This window comes from Cannabis sativa, chromosome 4 (assembly GCF_029168945.1).
Source record: "Cannabis sativa cultivar Pink pepper isolate KNU-18-1 chromosome 4, ASM2916894v1, whole genome shotgun sequence".
Lineage (NCBI taxonomy): Eukaryota > Viridiplantae > Streptophyta > Magnoliopsida > Rosales > Cannabaceae > Cannabis > Cannabis sativa.
Genome location: NC_083604.1, coordinates 57,564,977 through 57,586,887, shown reverse-complemented (window position 1 = coordinate 57,586,887; position 21,911 = coordinate 57,564,977). Strand labels below are relative to the sequence as shown.

General features: G+C 35.5%; 2 protein-coding genes across 2 annotated transcripts; one reads left to right on the top strand and one right to left on the bottom strand.

Annotated features, from left to right (window-relative positions):
- The first annotated feature begins 736 nt into the window (after window positions 1–736).
- On the top strand, window positions 737–5,774 carry LOC115714360 (protein SMAX1-LIKE 5). The gene is made up of 3 exons (XM_030643036.2): window positions 737–2,666; window positions 3,634–3,820; window positions 3,933–5,774. The coding sequence occupies exons 1-3, from the start codon at window positions 1,360–1,362 to the stop codon at window positions 5,643–5,645; spliced, it is 3,207 nt and encodes a 1,068-aa protein (XP_030498896.2). The 5' UTR covers window positions 737–1,359; the 3' UTR covers window positions 5,646–5,774.
- Window positions 5,775–18,905: 13,131 nt separating this feature from the next.
- LOC133036529 (uncharacterized) lies at window positions 18,906–21,701 on the bottom strand. Its single transcript, XM_061113063.1, has 2 exons — window positions 21,106–21,701; window positions 18,906–19,112 (listed from the first exon to the last, which is right to left on the bottom strand). Exons 1-2 carry the CDS (start codon window positions 21,585–21,587, stop codon window positions 19,109–19,111), a joined length of 486 nt encoding a protein of 161 aa, XP_060969046.1. The 5' UTR covers window positions 21,588–21,701; the 3' UTR covers window positions 18,906–19,108.
- Between the last annotated feature and the right edge of the window lie 210 nt (window positions 21,702–21,911).

Here is a 21,911-nt window from a genome sequence, read left to right as displayed (position 1 = left end):
TTAATTACTTTAACATAGATCTATTGAAACACAAAAGTAGAATAGATTGATATCTTCTTTTGCAGCTTTTGATCATAATATCAAAGTAAAATTATTTGATTGGTGCATCATGCTTATTAAATTTTTCTCTTTTTCTAATATTTTACAACTCCCAACAAGTTATATATTTGTATATACATATACATATAAGTATAATTATTAAAAAGAAGATAAATGTTAAAAAGCATGAGGTGCTTTTCACAAAATAATAGTGATATTATTATTAGTATAATTAAGTATGAAATTTTATATAATTTAATGAAATATTTTTTAGAAAATATTAATAATTAATAGTAAGATATTATTTTTAGTGGTGTCCAACACCTTTTATAAGTAGCGTCTTATAATTAGTAAGCGATAGAGACATACCAAAGGATACCCATAATATGTAGTACCCTTGTAAAGTGTAGTATCACTATTGTTTATTGGTATAATTTAATACCAAAATTCATTTATTTTAATTAAATAAAAATTATAAAAAACCGCTAATCAATTATAAAATATCGTGTTATAGTGGTGTTTGGTACCACCCATAACAATACTCTCATAGTAATATTTCCTTAAAACTATTATATTAAATTATATAAAACCATATAATTCTACTAATAACAATATAATATACCTAAGAAAGCGTTATTTATGATTTATTCTTTATTATTATTGTATACTAATTATCTACCCAAACTACATTTCTAATCATAAGACAAAATATATATAGCTAGGGTGATAAAAAAAATATGTTTCAGGTTTTAACTGTAAACTATATATATAGAGAGAGAGCAAAAATAATAACAAAAGAAAGGAGAATAAAAAAGAGAAACACACTCCCCGATAAATATAAAATTAAGCTTTTTTTTTTTCTTTATTCTTTTATGAAGAGGAAGTATAAAGAAGGTGGTGGCGTGGTCTAGCCTGGGTTTTCTAGTAAAAGCTCAAATCAAGCTCTGAAAAACTCTTCTTTCTAAAACTTCACTATCTGCTACTTCCATTTCAGGTACTATACTACTGTTGTTGTGAGAGCCTAAAAACTTGCACAAGAGGGGAAGAGGTACCAAAAAACCAAGCGTTTATTATTCTGAAAAATATACCTACAGAGGGTTAGAAAACTAGGATAGTTTGTGTGGTGTTGGGAAAGAAAGAAAGGGAAAAACAAAGGTTTGTGAAAAGAACTAGTGTGAAGTTTCACAACAAAGGGGGGGGAGAGGAGAAAATAATAATAAAGGAAAGTAAGAAATAGAAGCCAAGTTTATTAAGTGGGTACTTGTTTGTTTGACAAGAAAGTTAGTGGGTGGGGGTTAGGGGGTGGGTTTTGGCCGAGTGATGCGCTCAGGAGTTTGTGCACTACAACAGACACTAACAGCGGAGGCTGCTTCAGTATTGAAGCACTCTCTGGGGTTAGCCAAGAGGAGAGGCCATGCTCAGGTCACTCCTCTTCATGTGGCTGCCACTTTGCTCACCTCTAGAGCTAGTCTCTTGAGGAGGGCTTGTCTCAAATCTCATCATCATAACAGTCAAACCAATATTCATAACTATCACCATCATCAGCAGCAGCAGCAGCCTCTTCAATGCAGAGCTCTTGAGCTTTGCTTCAACGTGGCACTTAACCGACTTCCTACCACAGGAGGTCCTCTCCTCCATTCTCACCACCAGCCCTCTCTCTCCAACGCCCTCATAGCCGCTCTCAAACGAGCTCAAGCTCACCAGAGACGTGGCTCCATCGAACAGCAGCAACACCATCAGCAAGCTCAACCACTCTTAACAATCAAAGTTGAGCTTGAACAGCTCATCATCTCCATCTTGGATGATCCCAGCGTTAGCCGGGTTATGAGAGAAGCCGGCTTCTCTAGTACAGCAGTCAAGAACAATCTGGAGGAAGACTCTTCAACTTCCATTAACACCTCCGTTTTCCTCAGTTCTTCATCTAGCTTTTTGCTACCAAATTTCTGGCATAATCATTTGTTGCCTTACTCTTCTGACCAAAACCCGCTTCTGTTTTCACAACCGAAAGGCAGCGAAGAGGGAAGAAATTATACCAAGTTTAAGGAGGATATCATGGTTGTGTTTGATGTCCTCTTGAGGAAGAAAAGAAAGAACACGGTGATAGTTGGTGACTCAGTGTCTGTAACGGAAGGACTAGTTTGCGAATTGATGGGAAGGTTAGAGAGAGGTGAGGTTCCAGAGGAGCTTAGGAGAACCCATTTCGTTAAGTTTCAATTCTCCCCGATTTCTTTCAAGTTCATGAAAAGAGAAGACGTGGAGAGGAAGCTTTTGGAGCTGAAGAGAAAAGTGGAGTGTCTTGTGTCCGGAGGAGAAGGAGTTATTATATATACTGGAGACTTAAAGTGGACGATTGTTGAGGACCATGATCATGATCATCATCAGAGATCAGACGGTCGAGGAGGATTAGTGTCCAGTAGTATTTATAATCCAGCTGATCATATAGTTTCAGAGATTTCAAGCTTATTTCTGTCCAAGCCGAAGGTGTGGATAGTGGCTACGGCGAGTATTCAGACGTACATGAAGTGTCAAATGAGAGAAACTCCGCTTGAGACTCAATGGGCTCTTCAAGCTGTTAATGTTCCATCTGGAGGACTCGGTTTGAGTATACATGCAGCTGCTCCTACCAGGTTTTTTTTCTCTCTTTGTTCTTGTTTTCGTGATATTTTATTTTATTTTAAATAATAATAATATTATTATGTGTGTGTGTTCATTTATTTATTTTTGTGTGTGATTAATTTTCTGCTGTGGTGAGAGTACAATACGTGGTCTCTGAAATTAACCCCAGAGGCCAGAACCGCTGAGAAAAAAAGTATGCGGTTTGGTGAGAGACAAATACGAACGAAGACACTTTCTTTTATGGTTTTTATTCTTCGCTAGCTTTATATGCTTTCACTTCACCGACAGACCAATTTCAAATTCTAAGAGAGGGAAAAATAAATTAAAATAACGAACCATTATTAGTTGTCGTTCTTTCATTTATGTGCTTATGAAATGATTATTTTTTATATTCCAATATTCTTGCTTAGAGGAATCTAGATATGGTACAAATCAAGTAATTATCATACTTGAGAGCTTTATAATTACTTAGAAAAGCTCTGCAGGTATACAGCCTTATCTACATATAAATACAATATAATATGTATGATAAACAGCATGTTTTTGTTGAAGATCGAAGGAGCTGGGATCGTAATTTCAAATCTTTATTATAATTATTATTATTATTCTTTTCAACTGTAATAATATACGGATTTACATGTCTGAATGTATAATAATGTTGTGTAGAAATGCATGTCCTTCGTGCCGAAAAAGACATCAGCTTTTTAGGGATATTGAAAGCATGCATGCTTAACGACAAAATAGCTTTTGAATTCAATTATTTTCCTGCCATAACATTCTTCAAAGTTCAAAGTTCAAGGTTGAAAGTTAAAAAACAATATGAAATATTGTATAACATGTAGTAGACAATATCTCTGGCGTGTCGATATGCTCATTTACTTTATTACAACATGTCTTAATGGTAAAGTTAAAATCATATATTTCCCACCACCACATAATTGAACTGACCTTTCTATTGAAAATTATTATGGTGGGCAGTGTCCATGGCTCAAGGATAATGTTCTCTCGGAGCCCAGAAACCAAGCCAATATTACAAGACCACAAACTCAATTGCTGCCCCGAATGTGCTTCACATTGTGAAAAAGAAGCTCAGTTGCTCAAATCAGGCCACCAGAAATTGCCTGCTTGGCTGCAACCACAATGTGGGACCCCATTCCCTCAAAAGGTACTATGTATTTAATAATTGCGAAAACATAAAATTACTTTTTCTTTTTATTATCACTTTTTTAGTCTGAAAAAACTTATATATATGTACATTCATTTTGACCACTTTTCAGGATGAATTGGTCGAGTTGAGGAGAAAATGGAGCAGATTATGCCACAGTCTACACCAAGGAAAGAATAATAATCAAATTCAATGTTTAAGCTCCACAGTGCAAAGTAATTACAACAATAATAATCAAATTAGCTTATTTGGAAATAAGAGTAACAGTTATCATGACTCTTACTCTTATACTTCATCCTACCCTTGGTGGCCACCCCAGAACAACATCTTCCAAGACTCAAACTCAATCTCCTTTGCCGATCCACCGGCTTCAGAGCACAGCCCTGGTTTAGCAGTAGGGCGTTTCAGGCGACAACATTCTTGTACAATTGAGTTCAATTTTGGTGGTGATGAAGAAACCGAAAAGCAGCGAAAACATAACAGTCATCAAGAAGTTGAACCAAGCTTGGATTCACTGAGATGTGGTAGCCAAGGTAAAGAGGTTAAAATCACCCTTGCTCTTGGCATTTCCACCTTATCTGATTCTGGCAAAGTGGGAGACCGGAAAATGGAAAGAAGTAGTTGGGAGAGAACTGAAATGTGTAAAATACTGAAAGAGAATGTGCCTTGGCAATCAGAAATCATTCCTTCGGTAGTAGAAGCAATGATGGTTTCAGAATCGACCAAGGAGCCGGAGACTTGTTGGTTGTTGTTTCCGGGGAATGACTCCATTGGAAAGAAAAGATTGGCTCGGGCCGTTGCAGAATTGGTTCTTGGTTCTTCTGATTTGCTTCTCCACTTGAACAATGACCAAACGAATGGGAATGTGATGAACCCGGAATCCGATCAATTAGTCCTTTCCATGGCCATTAAAACTCACAAGAAACTCGTGGTGTTTGTGGAAGATATCGATTCGGCAGATTCCCAGTTGATGAAATTCCTAGCAGAAGGTTTCGAGACTGGAAAATTTAGTGAAGCAAAATTCATTCATGCAATTTTCATTCTTAGTAAAAGAGACACATCAACAGTTCATGAAAATGAAGGCAAGGGTTCATCAGTAATCCAGATGACATTGAATGTCACAGAAACGACATTGTCAGGAGAAACCTGTTTTAACACGCTCGAATTCGATCATCGCAAACGAAAAGCCATCGAATGGGACCTCCCGAACAAGGAGATTGTCACAAAGAATCAACGAACTGAAAAGAAAGAGAATCAACTTTCGAGGCAATCAAGCTTCAACACTGATCTGGACCTGAACGTCAAGGCAGATGAGGACGAGGGCGGAAGCGATTTGACTCGAGAAATGGCGGCAAGTACCGAGTTGATCAGAAACCCGATGGGATTCATGGAATCCATGGAGAATGTGTTCGTCTTCAATCGAAGCCCAGCCAGAGATCGAGAGATGAAGGAGCTTTTCCAGTGGAAGATGGAAGAGAGCTTCAGCGAGATTTGTGGGAAGGAAAATGTGGTAATGGTGAGGAAGAGTAGGTTTAGTGTAGAAGAGAGAGTGTTAGAAGAGGTTTGTTATGGGTCTGGTTGTTTTACTAATTGTTTGTTTGAGAAATGGGTTGTGGATGTTTTTCAAACAGCTTTGAAAACAGTTAGATTTAGTGGGAAAGGAAAGGATTGTGGTAGTGATAGTGGTAGTGGTAGCGGTGGTGGTGGTGGTGGTGTTGGTGGGGTTGTAAGGCTTTGTTTGGGTGGCAAAGAAGAAGGTATTTTGGAGGATGGGTTTATGGGTTCTTGTCTTCCAACCAAAATCCAAGTTTCTTACAAGGACTAAGAATGTGGCCAACCCAATAAGCATCCTGCGTGCACCGCTTAAAAATTGGCCACATTTAGTTCGTCCTTGTGTAACTCTCTCTCTCTCTCTCTTCTAGTTTTCTTAATAGGATATGGGGTTTTTCTTTTTTAATCACCGCAATTAAAAATCATTTGGGCAACAACACCAAGTTACAAAGGAACACAACACAAGGAAATATCGCAACCTTAACAGAAAAGTACGTGAAACCATCAGGTTTAACCTGCTGAAATAAATAAATAAAATTAGGATTGACAACTTGGTAAAATAAAACGTTGTAGAGGACATTTAGTAAAATTTAAGTATTGGGTATTTTAATTTGTCTAACTAATTCTATTATAAGTGATGAGCAATTTTTTATATTATTTATTAAATTAAAGTATATAATTTTATATATTTTTTAAATGAAATATCAACTTCATTGAAATAATTAGCATTCTGAATACATAAGATTTTTTAAGTCTTTTGAAACATGAAAAACATAAATGTTACAACCAGTATTGAAACGGGCGTTCCTAGCAACGTAATGTGCCACCCGATTCGCTAATCGTTTGATAAACAGTAACTGAACATTATGTAATGTACAGAGTAGAACTTTGCAATCCGCAACAATCAAGCCAAAAGTTGAGAACATTTTTGCTGACTGCGTATAGCTTGCACTGATATCAAGCTGTCTGTCTCAATTATTACCCGTTCCCAGTGTTGGCCTTTTACCCAACTGAGTGCCTCTTTGATTGCCATGACTTCAATGAATTCAGCTGCAAAGTTACCTCCATAACAGCCAGAGAGCAGTTATAAGGTTGCCAAGGTGATTACGAGCAACAATACCAGAGCCATATTTGTTCTCTTGTTCAAAAGTCGCTGCATCAACATTTATCTTGATTGAGTTTTCTTCAGGTTTGGTCCATAGCTCAGCTCCATCACCCTTGTATTCGAGACACAGGGAATTAAGAATGAATTTATCTTAAGCTTTTTTCCATTGATCGAGAGTTGTTCTTGCAAATGCAATTACTTCCATAATATATGTGCTTTTCTTCTTCCAAACTGTTTTATTTCTTGCCTTCCATATAGACCAACAAACCATTGCAACACTACACACATTTTCCTCCGAAAGTGTTTGGAAAATTAACTCCAACCAGCTGCAAAAACTTCCACCAGGGTCAAAAACAAAATTAATCCTGAGTCTACGCCAGCAAGCAAGGGCAATTAGACAAGAAGTGAAGACGTGGCTTGTGGATTCAACTTGAGATGAGCACACAGGACACATCGTTGAGATCTTTGTTGGGTTTTGTGCCCTAAATAAAACCCATTTCAATATAATCAGATTTACTAATTAATAAAGATCAGAAATCACATTTTATGTTGCATGGTTCACATGATTTATTTCATGTTTATATTTAATGTATAAATTCTATTAGGTCCAGAATATATGTATTTATTCATGATTATAGTGTTGTCAGCACAGTGGAATATAATCATGATTATATGTTCAAAAGTTTAATTCCTTGATTTGTCAGTTCACTGGATTTAGACTGGCATGATAATCAGCAATATGTATACTTACACCTTGGATAAGTGTTATGTCCTTTCCAGGGAATTGACAAAGTTTACCAGTATCAGATGTATGGAGTATACATTGGAAGGGACCGATATTGAACTTTGATTAGATATGATAAATTTACCGTAATATCTATTCAATTCAATATCACCTAGTTGATCCTATATCAAATGATCTTAATCTTGACATGGTTAGGTTCGATCTCAAAAGTATTATACATGTGTTGGGTTTTATGCCCTAAATAAAACTCCATTTCAATGTAATCCAATTTATTCAACATCAATAAAGAAACAGAAGTATTTTTCATTCATTTGTGTATATTTTGGTTCATCTTATCAAATGCTTGTCTATTTGATTTATAAATTCATCTGAAACCCTTTTCACATACTTGATCCTGTTTATTGTGCTGTCAACACTTTGGAAAGTAAACATGACTATGTGAATAAAGTTTCCTAGATTTATCAGACACAGGGTTTTACTAATATGATAATCTACCACAGAGTTTACTTGCATTTGGAGAAATGCTATGTTCTTTCCAGAGCATTGCTTAAAGTAAAGCTCAGGTTGGATGCATGGAGTATGCATCGGAAGGGACCGATATTGAACCTTGACTTAGATTTTTTAAACTTACCGAAATATCTATTCAAGTCAATATCGCCTAGTTGATCCTAGGATCTATGCATGGAGTATGTCCATAATGCCATATCAGGATTAAGATCATTTGATCTAGGATCAACTAGGCGATATTGACTTGAATAGATATTACGGTAAGTTTAATTAAATCTAGTTCAAATTTCAATATCGGTCCTTTCCGATGCATACTCCATGCACCCAACCTAAGCTTTACTTTAACCAATGCTCTGGAAAGAACATAGCATTTCTCCAAATGCAAGTAAACTCTGTTGTAGATTATCATATCAGTAAAACCTTGTGTCTGATAAATCTAGGAATCTTTGTTCACATAGTCATGTTTACTTTCCAATGTGTTGACAACACAATAAACAGGATCAAGTATGTGAAAAGGGTTTCAGATGAATTTATAAATCAAATAGACAAGCAATTGATAACATGAACCAAAACATACTCAAATGAATGAAAAATACTTCTGTTTCTTTATTGATGTTGAATAAAATAGATTACATTGGAATTGAGTTTTATTTAGGGCATAAAACCTAACAAACTCCCACTTGCACTAATATAAAACTAATTAGTACATATCAATTAATCCTAAATTCTGACAGTGCTTTTCAAATGCAGTTACTGCCAAGACTTTAGTGAATGGATCAGCTAAGTTGTCTTTTGTGTCCACTTTCTCAACCAGTTCATCCCCTCTAGCCACATATTCTCTGATGATGTGATACTTCCTTTCTATGTGTTTGCTTCTCTTGTGGCTTCGAGGTTCCTTACTATTGGCTATTGCTCCATTATTATCACAAAGTAGGACCAGAGGCTTTTCCATTCCAGGCACGACACTGATACTGGTGAAGAACTTTCTTAGCCAGACAAGCTCTTTAGCAGCTTCTGCTGCAGCTATGTATTCTGCTTCCATCGTCGAGTCCGATATTGCGGTTTGTTTAGCACTTCTCCAAACCACTGCTCCACCACCAAGAGTAAACACCATCCCAGATGTAGATTTCCTGTCTTCAAGACATGCCTGGAAATCTGAATCAGTATAGCCTATGGGATTCAAAGCACCACCCTTATAGACTAATATAAGATTCCTTGTACTCTTTAAGTATTTCAGAATATACTTAACTGCATTCCAATGTTCCTGTCCTGGATTTGACTGATACCTCACGATTCCAACTGCATAGCAGATGTCAGGTCTAGTGCATAACATTGCATACATTAGACTTCCAACTGCAGAAGCTAAGGAATTTTTGCCATGTCCTCTATCTCTTGAGGATCAGTAGGAGACTGTTCCTTAGATAGATGAATACCATATCTAGAAGGCATGTTCGCCCCATTGGTGTTGTTCATGGAGAATCTCTCTAAAACTTTATCAATATAGGTTGTTTGAGAGAGAGCAAGAGATCTGTTCTTCCGGTTTCTGATAATCTGAATGCCAAGAACATAGGCTGCCTCACCCAAATCTTTCATATCGAATTTAGTGTTAAGCCATTCCTTGATGTTAGTCATTTTCTTGATATTGTTTCCAATAATCAAAATGTCATCAACATAAAGGACCAGGAATACTACTACTTGGTCTTCCTTGAGTTGGTAAACACAAGGTTCATCTTCATTCTGAAGAAAGCCGTAGGTCTTGATGATTTCATCAAACCTTTTGTTCCATGAGCGAGAAGCTTGCTTAAGTCCATAGATAGACTTATTTAATTTGCAAACTTTCTTTTCCTGCCCTGGAAGAACATAGCCTTCTGGTTGCTGCATATAGATGGTTTCTTGAAGTACCCCATTAAGGAAGGCAGTCTTGACATCAATTTTCCAGATTTCATAATCGAAAGCAGCAGTTATGGAGAGAAGAATTCAGATGGATTTGAGCATGGCAACAGGACTAAAAGTTTCCTCATAGTCCACACCTTCTCTTTGAGTATAACCCTTGGCTACAAGTCTAGCTTTAAAAGTTTCGACTTCGCCTCCAGCGCCTCTTTTCTTCTTGTAAACCCACTTACATCCGATTGGATGATAGTCATCAGGTGCGTCTACATATTCCCAGACTTTGTTCTTTTTCATGGAATCCATTTCTGAATCCATGCCGGCTGACCATCGTTTCCGTTGCGGACTAGCCATTGCCTGTTTATAGGTTAATGGGTCGTCATCAATACCGTCACCAACGACCATATTGATTTCACCATCCAAGCCATAACGAGCTGGTTTTGTGAAAACCCTCCCACTACGACGAGGAGCGGTGATCTTCTGAACAGGAACTTTGGTAGTAGTTTTCTCAGTTGGTTCGACTGAGGGAGTGGGATTATCCTCTTCTTGAGTGGAAGAGGACGGAACATTGGAAGGAGTTATATCTGAAAGCATTTCCTCCAACACTACTTTACTTTGTGGTTTGAAATTCTTAATATAGTAATCTTCAAGGAAAGTGGCATTTGTGTAAACAAACACTCTATCATCCTTGCGACTATAAAATAGTCCACCCCTAGTCTCTTTAGAATTCCCGACAAACATGCAAACTTCAGTTCGCTTTTCAAGTTTGCCATCTTTCTTTCTTAAGACATGAGCAGGGCACCCCCAGATTCTATAATGGCGTAAGCTAGGTGTACGACCATTCCATAGTTCTAAAGGTGTCTTAGGGATTGATTTAGATGGAACAACATTTAGAATGTCGGTTGCCATCTGAATTGCATATCCCCAGAAGGACGTAGGTAGAGTTGAATAACTAAGCATGGACCTAACCATTTCCAAAAGCGTGCGATTCCGTCTTTCTGCAACTCCATTTTGCTGTGGAGTGCTAGGGGCGGTTAATTGGGATTCAATGCCTAGTTCGATCAAATGATCTTTGAACTGCATATCCATATATTCTCCACCCCTATCAGTTCGCAAGATCTTTAACGTTTTACCCAATTGGTTTTGAGCCAATGCTTGAAATTCCTGAAACTTTTCAAACGTTTCAGATTTCTTATGCATAAGGTAAATATGTCCATATCTAGAGTAATTGTCAATGAAAGTGACAAAGTACTCATAACCACCTCGGGCTTTTACATTCAAAGGTCCGCAAATATCTGAATGCACTAACCCTAGGGGTTGTTTGGCACGCTCTCCCTTTGCAGAGAAAGAACGTTTAGTCATCTTTCCTTCTAGGCAAGACTCGCAAACAGGTAATTCACCTAAGACGACATTTTTCAATGGACCGTCTTTGGTTAGCCTATTTAGTCTGTCATAGCCTATGTGACCTAAACGTAAATGCCATAGATATGTTTCATTATCATCATCGATCTTTTGCTTTTTGTGGTTTCTAGGTTTAGCTACTTTAAAAAGTTCGTTATGTAGGGCAAATGGTGTTTCTGGTCTAAGAACATAAAGCCCCTGTTCCATGGATGCAACACAAATATGAATGTCATTTCGAGAAATGGTAGAACCAGAACTCAAAAAATCTAATTTGTATTTTTGCAATTGTAAGCAAGAAACAGAAACCAAGTTTCTACTGAAATTTGGAATGTATAAGACATTGTCTAATTCCAAAATTCTGCTTTGAAACTTGAGTTTGGCTTTTCCTCTAGCTCTAACCGAAACCATTTCGCCATTACCAACCTTAAGTTTCAACTCTCTGGATTGCAAATAATTCCATTTTCAAGCAATTGCAATGAACAACTTACATGGTTTGTAGACCCAGAATCAAGAATCCAAATGGATTTATCATTCTCTAAAACACATGATTCGAAGACTAAAGCATCACTGCTTATTCGTTTGTGAATTGTTGTTCTTGCTGGTTCATTTTGTTGTGAAGTATAACTTGAGGAAGTGGAATCACTTTCTCTTATCTTCTCAACTAAGCTTGAAATAGTAGGATTTATGGAGTTATGAACTATTTGCTCTTCAGAGTGAACAATTCCCAGCTTACCTGCTTTCTGGAATTTCATGTTCATCATGAGCACATTTGAAGTATTACTCTGACCAGGAGTATTATTCATATCTTCATGTTCATTTGCTAAGATATTAACTAGGAGTGGATTGGGATGAGGGTTATTGGCACTACAATACATCAATAAAACAGAAGTAAGATTTTGGTTCAAATTCATACACAAGTTCAGAAAATAACAAATAATCACATATGTTATAAAAATACTTAATCTAACATAGTTTATTTTCCAAGGTTTCCAACATAATGAAATACAGTGTCCCGGTAGGCGAGAGTCAAAGATAACATTATTTGAATAGAGTAGTCAGCTCATCTAAAATAAAACCATTTTAGCAACCTTTTATTCGATCAAAATGAGAATCCAACATTGTCCCGGTAGGCGAGAGTCAAGGTTATTCTCACTTTATGAGCTTCCACCATTGTTTCATGTTTTATGAGTTTATCTCTAAGTAGTCACTGCAGGGAAGAGTCTAATAGAGACGAAAACTCACAAAACACTTATCAAATGACATCTTACGGTGTTAAAAGTTTTCATCGAATAACCATCCATAAGGGGGACGAAGTCTAGCGTCTCGAGGTTATATTAAAAAAAAATTTAACTATTGTAAGACCAACAATGGAGATCGAATATCTTTTGATTAAAGCTCATTATTTAAAAAGTATGTATTTTATTTAATCATCTGTTCCATATTTTAATAATGAAAAATTACAAATTAAAGTTAGTTTAAATAAAAAAAACAACTTTAATTAAATTTCAATTATTATTTAAATTCGAAAATAATGGAACAAATTTAAAAATATCTTGTTTAAGTTGTTTTAGAAGAATCTAAAAAAAATCAACTTAAATATTTTTCAATTGAGATTTAATTAAATGTAAAATTAAGTTGTAACCACTTAATTTGAAAATATTCCATTTTAAGTTAATATTTAAAAAAATATCAACTTAAAAAATATCTAAAGAATCTTAATAACCAATTCCTAAAATTTCTCAACTTAATTTGAAATATGAAATTCAAAAGATATTCAGATTTAAATTGATTAGTTAGAGATAACTAATTTTCAATTTAAATAGAAATATTTAATGAAAAAATTTTAATTAAGCTTCAGAAAGAATCTAGTTGGTTATAATTCTATATTTAATTAAATACAAGAAAATACATATAGTTTAGCTTAGAATATAATTCATTAAACTATGTTTTTCTTAAATTAATTTCAAAATAAATGAAATTAATTATGGTTCTAATCAATTTTATTAGGTTAAACTAATTTAATTAACCTAGTACAGTTATCCAAATCAGGCAAATGTGCCTTCACAATTGGGGTAGTTCATGTGAGGGAGAGCTGGGTTCAGTATGTCATACCCACTTCTATGGCCCCCAACTCTCACACAAGGCCCAAAAGAGAGGAATTTAACCTTAAAATGAACAACTGTTATTAATTGAATAGGCCCAAAAACTAAATGGGCCTAAATTAAATCTATCCAAAACTATGATATTTTATTTAGCAACAACAACCTATATGCATCTATAACAAAATTAAACATATAGGCTCACATAGGCACATATTTGGATGGATCCTATCATGTTGCTAGGTCATACACAGATGAAAGAAGATTGTAAAATTTACCTGTTACAAATCATGTACTTGACCTATTGACAATTGAAACATGGGTTAAAATCAGATCATTGGATCCGTCAACAAGTTAACCATGGAAATTTAGATCAAGCAATAATAGGTTTTATAAAACTTACAAACAAGCTAAAACACATACTCCTGCAACAAGATGAATTGGATAGTTGGATGTAGGAATTATTTAATTTTAAATAATAATATTCGAAAATAATTAAATAAAAAAATATTTTGGTTTTATTAAAATAAAATAATAAAAAAAATTAAAATTAAACCTATAATTTTTGAAAAAATAGGTTTCAACTAACCTAAATATCATTTCAAAAATAATTGCTAACCACCTTTTAAATTTTTTAAAGTTATTTTATAAATTAAATATAAAATAAAAAAAATAAATATTTTTCAGATTTTATAATTTAATTTAAATAAAAAATAACAAAATTTAAAAGTTAGCAAAATATCTTACTTCTATTTAAAATTACATGATTATAGTAATCTTATTTTAAATTTAAATAATGTCAAATAATTTAAAAAAATTTAATTTAAAAAATATTTAATATCTCACCTTTAAATTTAAAAAATAAGATAAAATAATCAAATTTAAAAATAAGATATAAAATCAAGCAAAAAAATAGATTTTTACTTGTTTTCAAATTCAAATTACACTAATATCTAAAATTAAATTTAAAAAATTCAAATTATTTTATTTCTGATATTAGATTTGAAAATTGAAAAGTAAGAATCAAAATACAAAACTACACAAAAAATCGGAAGTTAATTCCATGAAATAGTATGAACAATCGAAGAAAAAAAAATTGCGAGCTGTACGGACAGTATGCATTGCATACTGTCCATGGGCGTGCACGAGCTGGCTTGACCGAGAAACCACGGCGCAGGAGGCTGCTAGCAGCCTCTCTGCGTGCGCAGGCCTTAGTTTCAGACACGAATTCGTGTTTGTGCGCGTGCTGTCTAAGGGAAACCCCTCATGCGCGCGCGTGTGGCAGTGACACCATCCCGATATTTTTCGAAACTTCAAAAAATCATAACTAATTCAAATTAAATAGAAATTGAGTTCTGTAAAAAATTAAATTGCTTAATTTTCCCCAAACTATCTAATAAAAATAATTCCATAAACAGATTTTCAATTATTTTTCACGAAAATTCACAAACATCAATCAATCATCATACAACACACAAAACAACATGATACCATCCAAAACACAAACAAATCGTTTTAAGTCCAAATTTCTTGCAAGGAAATCAATTACCATGGCTCTTAGGCCAGTTGTTGGAAATTATTTTACTAGGATCTTAGATCTACTCACAAGTATGTTGATTAACACCCTAAATATGAACTTCTAAAACGATTATAAATTAAACACATATAAAGTATGAGAAACCTTACATTGGGTGCAGCGGAATAATATGTCTCCTTCCGTTCAGATCTCTAATCCTTGTATCCTTTCTGTCACAGAGTATTATCATGATCTGAACCTGGATCTCTTCCTCTCCTTTCCTTAGTGCTGAATCTCCTTCTTGTTGAATGTCTTTCTTCACGATCTTCCTCACTATGATTGAGGTATCACTTGTTGTGTTTGGGCACTACTCTATCACTAAGAGGTTCAAAATTTACAAGAGAGAAGAAGGAGGTGAAGGTGGCGGCTAGGTATAGAGAGAGAAGGCTCAGGTTTTTCTCTGAAGGAAACCAGATGTGAAGTGTATATTTCTTGAAGCCTTCACTATCTATTTATAGCATACCACATAGGGTTAGGCTTGAATTATTTGGCATTAAAATAATGAAAATATCATATTATAATCCCTATAAAAGTGGCCGGCCATGGCATTATGGATTTGGGCCTCACTTTTACAATTTTGCAATTTTATCATTTTTGCATCTCATTTTCTCAAAAACGCCAATTTTCAAATTCAACCATTTAAATGTCAATTCTAACTATTTAATAACTATAAATAATTATTAAATAATATTGTCATTTATCATATTTATTAATTGAACCATACAAAGTATCTTAATTAACAAATATGCCCTAAAAACTCTTTCTTTACAATTTCGCCCTTACTTAGTGAAAAATTCACAAATAGATATAGTCTAATTTGAGAATTATAATTGATTAATCAAAACCAATTAAATGAGTCTTACAAGTAATATTGTCTCAACTAGTGGGGGGACCATGGGTCTATATTGTTGGAAATTATTTTACCAGGATCTTAGATCTACTCACAAGTATGTTGATTAAGATCCTAAATATGAACTTCTAAAACGATTATAAAATAAACACATATAAAGTATGAGAAACCTTACATTGGGTGCAGCAGAATATTATGTCTCCTTCCGTTCAGATCTCTAACCCTTGTATCCTTTCTGTCGCAGAGTATTATCAAGATCTGAACCTGGATCTCTTTCCCTCCTTCTTTAGTGTTGAAACTCCTTCTTGTTGAATATCTTTCTTCACGATCTTCCTCACTATGATTGAGGTATCACTTGCTGTGTGTGGGCACTACTCTAACACTAAGTGGTTCGAAATTATTCAAGGAAGAAGAATAGTATGAAGGTGGCGGCTAGGGTTTAGAAAGAGAAGGCTCAGGTTTTTCTCTGAAGGAAATCAGAAGTAAAAGTGTAAATTTCCTGAAGCCTTAACTATCTATTTATAGCATTCCACTAGGGTTAGGTTTGAATTATTTGGCATTAAAATAATGAAAATATCAGATGATAAACCCTATAAAAGTGGCCGGCCATGACTATGTGGATTTGGGCCTCACTTTTTGCAATTTTGCAGTTTTATCATTTCTACATCTCATTTTCTCAAAAACGCCAATTTTCAAATTCAACCATTTAAATGCCAATTCTAACTATTTAATAAATATAAATATTTATTAAATAATATTATCATTTATCATATTTATTAATTGAACCATACAAAGTATCATAATTAACAAATATGCCCTAAAAACTCTTTCTTTACAATTTCGCCCTTACTTAGTGAAAAATTCACAAATAGACATAGTCTAATTTGAGAATTATAATTGATTAATTAAAACCAATTAAATGAGTCTTACAAGTAATATTATCTCAACTAGTGGGGGGACCATGGGTCTATATAACCGAGCTTCCAATAAGCAGATCAAGAATTTATAACCTAAACTCACTGACTTATTAATTCTTCGTTAAATCCAAGCATAGAACTTAGAATTGCACTCACAGTATATAGAACGCTCTATATGTTCCACCATATAGACACGTCATTAGTTATCCATTGTTATAATCCTAATTTGATCAATGATCCTCTATATGAATGATCTACACTGTAAAGGGATTAGATTACCGTTACACCCTACAATGTATTTTATCCTTAAAACACTTAACCCCGTATAAATGATATTTCAGCTATGTGAAATGAGTACTCCACCATTTATTTTTGTTTGGTCAAGCTCGAAGGAGATCATCCTTTACTTACTATTCGCCAAATAGAAGCTATAAATTCCATGTTTATGTTAGCGCTCCCACTCAATTGCACTATCGTGTTCCCAAAATGTACGTATCACCCTGACCCAAAAGTAGGCTTTGTTGGGTTTTATGCCCTAAATAAAACTCTTTACAATCTGATTAGTTATCAATATAAGAAATTTGAAGTGATTTATGTTTGCATGAATTTTACATGCTAATGGTTTAAATATGTTTATTACTTTTACACACAAAATCAGTTAAATCCAGATCATATGCTTATTCACAATTACAGTATCGTTAACACAGTGGAATGTGATTGTGATCATATGAATCAAAAGAATAGGTCCCTGTTTCATCAGTGTTTTGGATTTACACTAATGTGATAATCAGCGATGATGTGTACTTACACTTGGAGTAAGTGTTATGTTCTTTCCAGGACATTAGTAAAGTATACTAGTTTCGAATGTATGGAGTATACATTGGACTGGACCGATATTGCAACTAAGTTAAGATATTACAAACTTACCGTTATATATCTTTCCAAGTCAATATCAGTAGTTGATCTTAAGATTAAAAGAATCTAAATCCAGATATGCTTAGGCTCAACTCAGGAGTACTATTCATGTTCTTTGATTTATTAGTTAAGCCTACTTTTGGGTCAGGGTGATACGTATATTTTGGGAACATGATAGTATGATTTAGTGGGAGTGATGAACATAAATATGGAATCTATAGCTTCTACTAGTGTATAGAAGTCAAGTGATGATTCCCTTCGAGCTTAGCAAATAGAAGTAAATGGATGAGCTCTTGTTTAACTGACTAATTATTAGATCACTAAAGACCATTTACAGGTAGCTAAGTGTTTTAAGGGGCAAAATACATTGAGGGGTCAGAACGGTAAAATTATCCCATCTCAATGTAGATCATCTATATAAAGGATCTTTAAATCACAATAAGATTATAACAATGGTTAAATGAGATAGCATATTGATATCGTGGAACATATAATATGCTCTATATAAGTCTGAAAGTGCAATTCTAAGTTCTAAGAGTGGATTCAACGAAGAATTAATAAGTAGGAATTTACTTGGTAAATTTGGTTCACTTATTGGAAGCTCAGCATATAGATCCATGGTCCCCATTCTAGTTGAGAACATTCTACTTGTAAGACTCATTAATTGATTCGTGATTAGTCACTTATAATTCTAAAGTTAGACTATGTCTAATTTGTGAATTTTCACTAAGCAGGGGTGAAATTGTAAAGAAAAGAGATTCTAGGTTTATTTATTTATTAATGGACTTTATATGTCTAATTAATAATTAAATTAAATGACAATATTATTTAATAATCTATTTTAGTTATTAAATAATTAGTTTTGGCATTTAAATAGTTAGAATTCGAAAATTGGTATTTTTGAGAAAATAGAAATAAAATTTGTTAAAACTGCAAAATCAAGTGGGGCCCATTAACACACCATGGCCAACCACTATTTGTGGAAATTCAAATTAATATTTTCATTATTTTAATGCCAAATAATTCTTAACCTAAACCTAGTAGTTGCCTATAAATAGAAAGTGATGGCTCAGTCAAAACAACACATTCATTAGTTATCTGACAGAAATTTCTCTCTTCAGAAAAACTGAGCCTTCCCTATTTTCTATACCTGGCCGAAACCCTCTTCTCTTTTCTCTCTTCATAAAATTTTGACCCTAGTGAAAGAGTGAGTGCCCACACACAGCAAGCAGTAACTCAATCATAGATTGGAAGACTGTGAAGGATCAAACTCAAAGAAGAAGGACATTCGGGCTCAGATCCTTATTATACTCTGCTACAGAAAGGATACAAGGGTTAGAGATCTGAGTGGAATGAGACATTAATTCCGCTGCATCAATGTAAGGTTTTCTTAACTTTATGTAACACCCTAACTATCTTAGGCGTATTACGTGATTTTTAAACGTACTGTGCAGCTCGTTGCTAATCAACGAGGTTTATGGAAAAACGTGATTAATTAAAATTTTGCTTTTTAATTAAACTTATAAACCATATTATAAAAAGTCTCGGGATCCCGATTTATAAAAATATTTACAAACGTTTTTACTGTTTAACTTTTACATCAAAATAAAGTCGTCTAACGACATTTACAAAATCTCAGCCGTGCTGTCCCGAGGATCGTACGCTCCAGGCCTAACCGCCCCGACATGTACAACCCCATAAGCTCGCTCACGGTCCATCAGCAACTGCCTTGCCTTTACCTACACATGCAACGTAAACTGTGAGTCGACAGACTCAGTAAGAAAAGCATAATAATATCATACATAAAACTGACTGCCGTGTCCAACACGATACTGAGTCCCGCTACTGCCATGTCCAACATGGTACTGAGCACTACTGCCATGTCCAACATGGTACTGAGTTTTGAACGTTCAGGGGACGGTACTATTGACACGTAACAACCTGATCGGTCGAACCGGTCATACTCCGGCTGCTGGTCATACTCCAGCCTGTACCGACGTGTTACTATATCCTCCTGATCGGTCGAACCGGTCATACTCCGGCTGCTGGTCATACTCCAGCCTGTACCGACGGGATACGTCAATAGCACGGAACCACCAACCAAGTGTCAGCCTGATCGGTCAAACCGGTCATACTCCGCCTGCGGTCATACTCCAGCTTGTACCGACGTGACAGGGTTGGGTGGTTCGAAGCCTAAATACATATCTAATGTAACTAACAGGCTTCCTACATGCACGCTAAACATGTAAACTACATATGCATACTGTTATACTAATCTTACCTGGATTCCGATTTCAGGTGTGCCGGTCAACCTGACTGGAACTGAAGCTGAACGGCGGATTACTGGCTCCTAAACCATAAAAATCACAACGCTATAAGTGACACGCTAAATCACTTCCCGGGGACTAAAACTCGAAACTAAAAGTTTCCCTATCGATAAAAAGCATGGCAATACCCCTAAAAACCCAAAAACGAGGAAAACTAGGGTTCTGAAAATTCCCCCATCCGGAAGTCCGGTTGCCCAACCGGAATTCCGGTTCTGGGAAAATCTGAACCCCCATCCGGAATTTCGGATGCTCAACCGGAATTCCGGTTCCTCGCAGGCAGCAACCAAAAATTCCCATATCTTGACCATTTCGAACCCAAATGGTCCCAAACTTTCCAGACCTCCTACATAGGTCCCAAATGACCATTCTAGAGCATCAAACCTACCCAGAAATCCCACATGCAAAATTCACCATTAAAGCTCAAGCTTTGAGTTCCAAACTCAAGCTTGAGCACAACCAACTAAACAAGCAATCCACTAGCTTAATCCACCTTAAACTAGCATAATATTACCCCAGAAAACAATCAAAAACATTAACAATAACCCAGCAACAGATTACACAATTCATCTTCAAAATCACACATTTTGCATAGAAAATTTCCAAACTTTGCACAACCTATCTAGCATGCATTCCAACCTAACTAAGCATAAATAATCCAGCATTTGAACATAAAAATAACAACAATCACAAGCAGCAGCAACACATTCAAAATTAACATGCATTTACTCATAATTTCATCAAAACTCAAGAATTTTAAGAAAGGAAGGAGATGAGCTAACCTAGCTTGAGATGAACCCTAAGAGATGATGAACAACTAGCCAAAATCCAAGGAGAAAATCCCCTCCTTGCTGCTCAAGGTTTGGCCGAAAGAGAGAGAGAGTTGTGTGAGTGTGTGAGTTTTTGAAATTTCCTTTAAAATTGCCTAAGTGTTAAAATTTTAGAAAAAGGGAATATAACACATTTACTTCAGCCAAATAATCACATAAATAATCATTTATTTTCCAATTAATAAATCATACAAAACAAAACACTAATGGGGCAAAAAGACCATTTTGCCCCTCCACCATAAAATCATGCAAAACATACTAAAGGGGTATTTTTGGGACATTCTAAATTCCCGGCCATTCCCGACATTCCCAATGTCTAAACCCGTCCCCAAAATACTAACATACTAAGTTGTGATTTCTACTGAGCCAAACGCCGCGTTCCAAAATACCGGACACCGGAAATGCGAAATATAACAACTGCTGATAACATAATTATGCATATCTGAATTCCATAATAAGTTATTTAAATAGCTATAAATAATTTCCTGATTAACATAAATAACTGCTAATTTCCAAATTAACTAAGCGGGCTTTACAACTATCCCCCCCTTAAAAGGATTTCGTCCCCGAAATCTTACCTGAATAACTCTGGATATTGAGCTCGCATATCTGATTCTAGCTCCCAGGTGGCTTCTTCCACCTTACTGTTTCTCCAGAGAACCTTGACCAACGCTATGGTCTTATTCCGAAGGACTTTATCCTTTCTATCCAGGATCTGCACTGGCTGTTCCTCATAGGACATATCTGACTGAAGCTGAAGGCTCTCATAACTGATTATATGAGAGGGGTCTGAAACGTATTTTCTCAACATTGAGACATGAAATACGTTGTGCACTGCTGATAAAGCTGGAGGCAATGCTAACCGATATGCCACTTGACCTATCTTCTCGAGAATCTCGAAAGGTCCTGTAAATCTAGGGCACAACTTGCCTCTTTTCCCGAAACGTTTAATCCCCTTCATCGGAGATACTCGCAAGAACACATGGTCCCCTACTCGGAACTCAACATCTCGACGTTTCGGATCTGCGTAACTCTTCTGTCTGCTCTGGGAGGCAAGCATTCTAGCTTTAATCTTCTCTATTGCCTCATTGGTCCGCTGAACTGACTCCGGACCTAGATATTTCCTCTCCCCTGTCTCATCCCAGTGGATAGGGGATCTACATTTCCTACCGTACAACAGTTCATAGGGTGCCATCCCTATCGTACTCTGGTAACTGTTGTTGTACGAAAACTCTATTAATGGTAGGTATTTATTCCATGAACCCTCAAAGTCCATAACACAGGCTCTCAGCATGTCCTCCAATATCTGAATTGTCCTTTCGGACTGACCATCTGTCTGAGGATGGAATGCTGTACTGAATTTTAGCTTCGTACCCATTGCCCG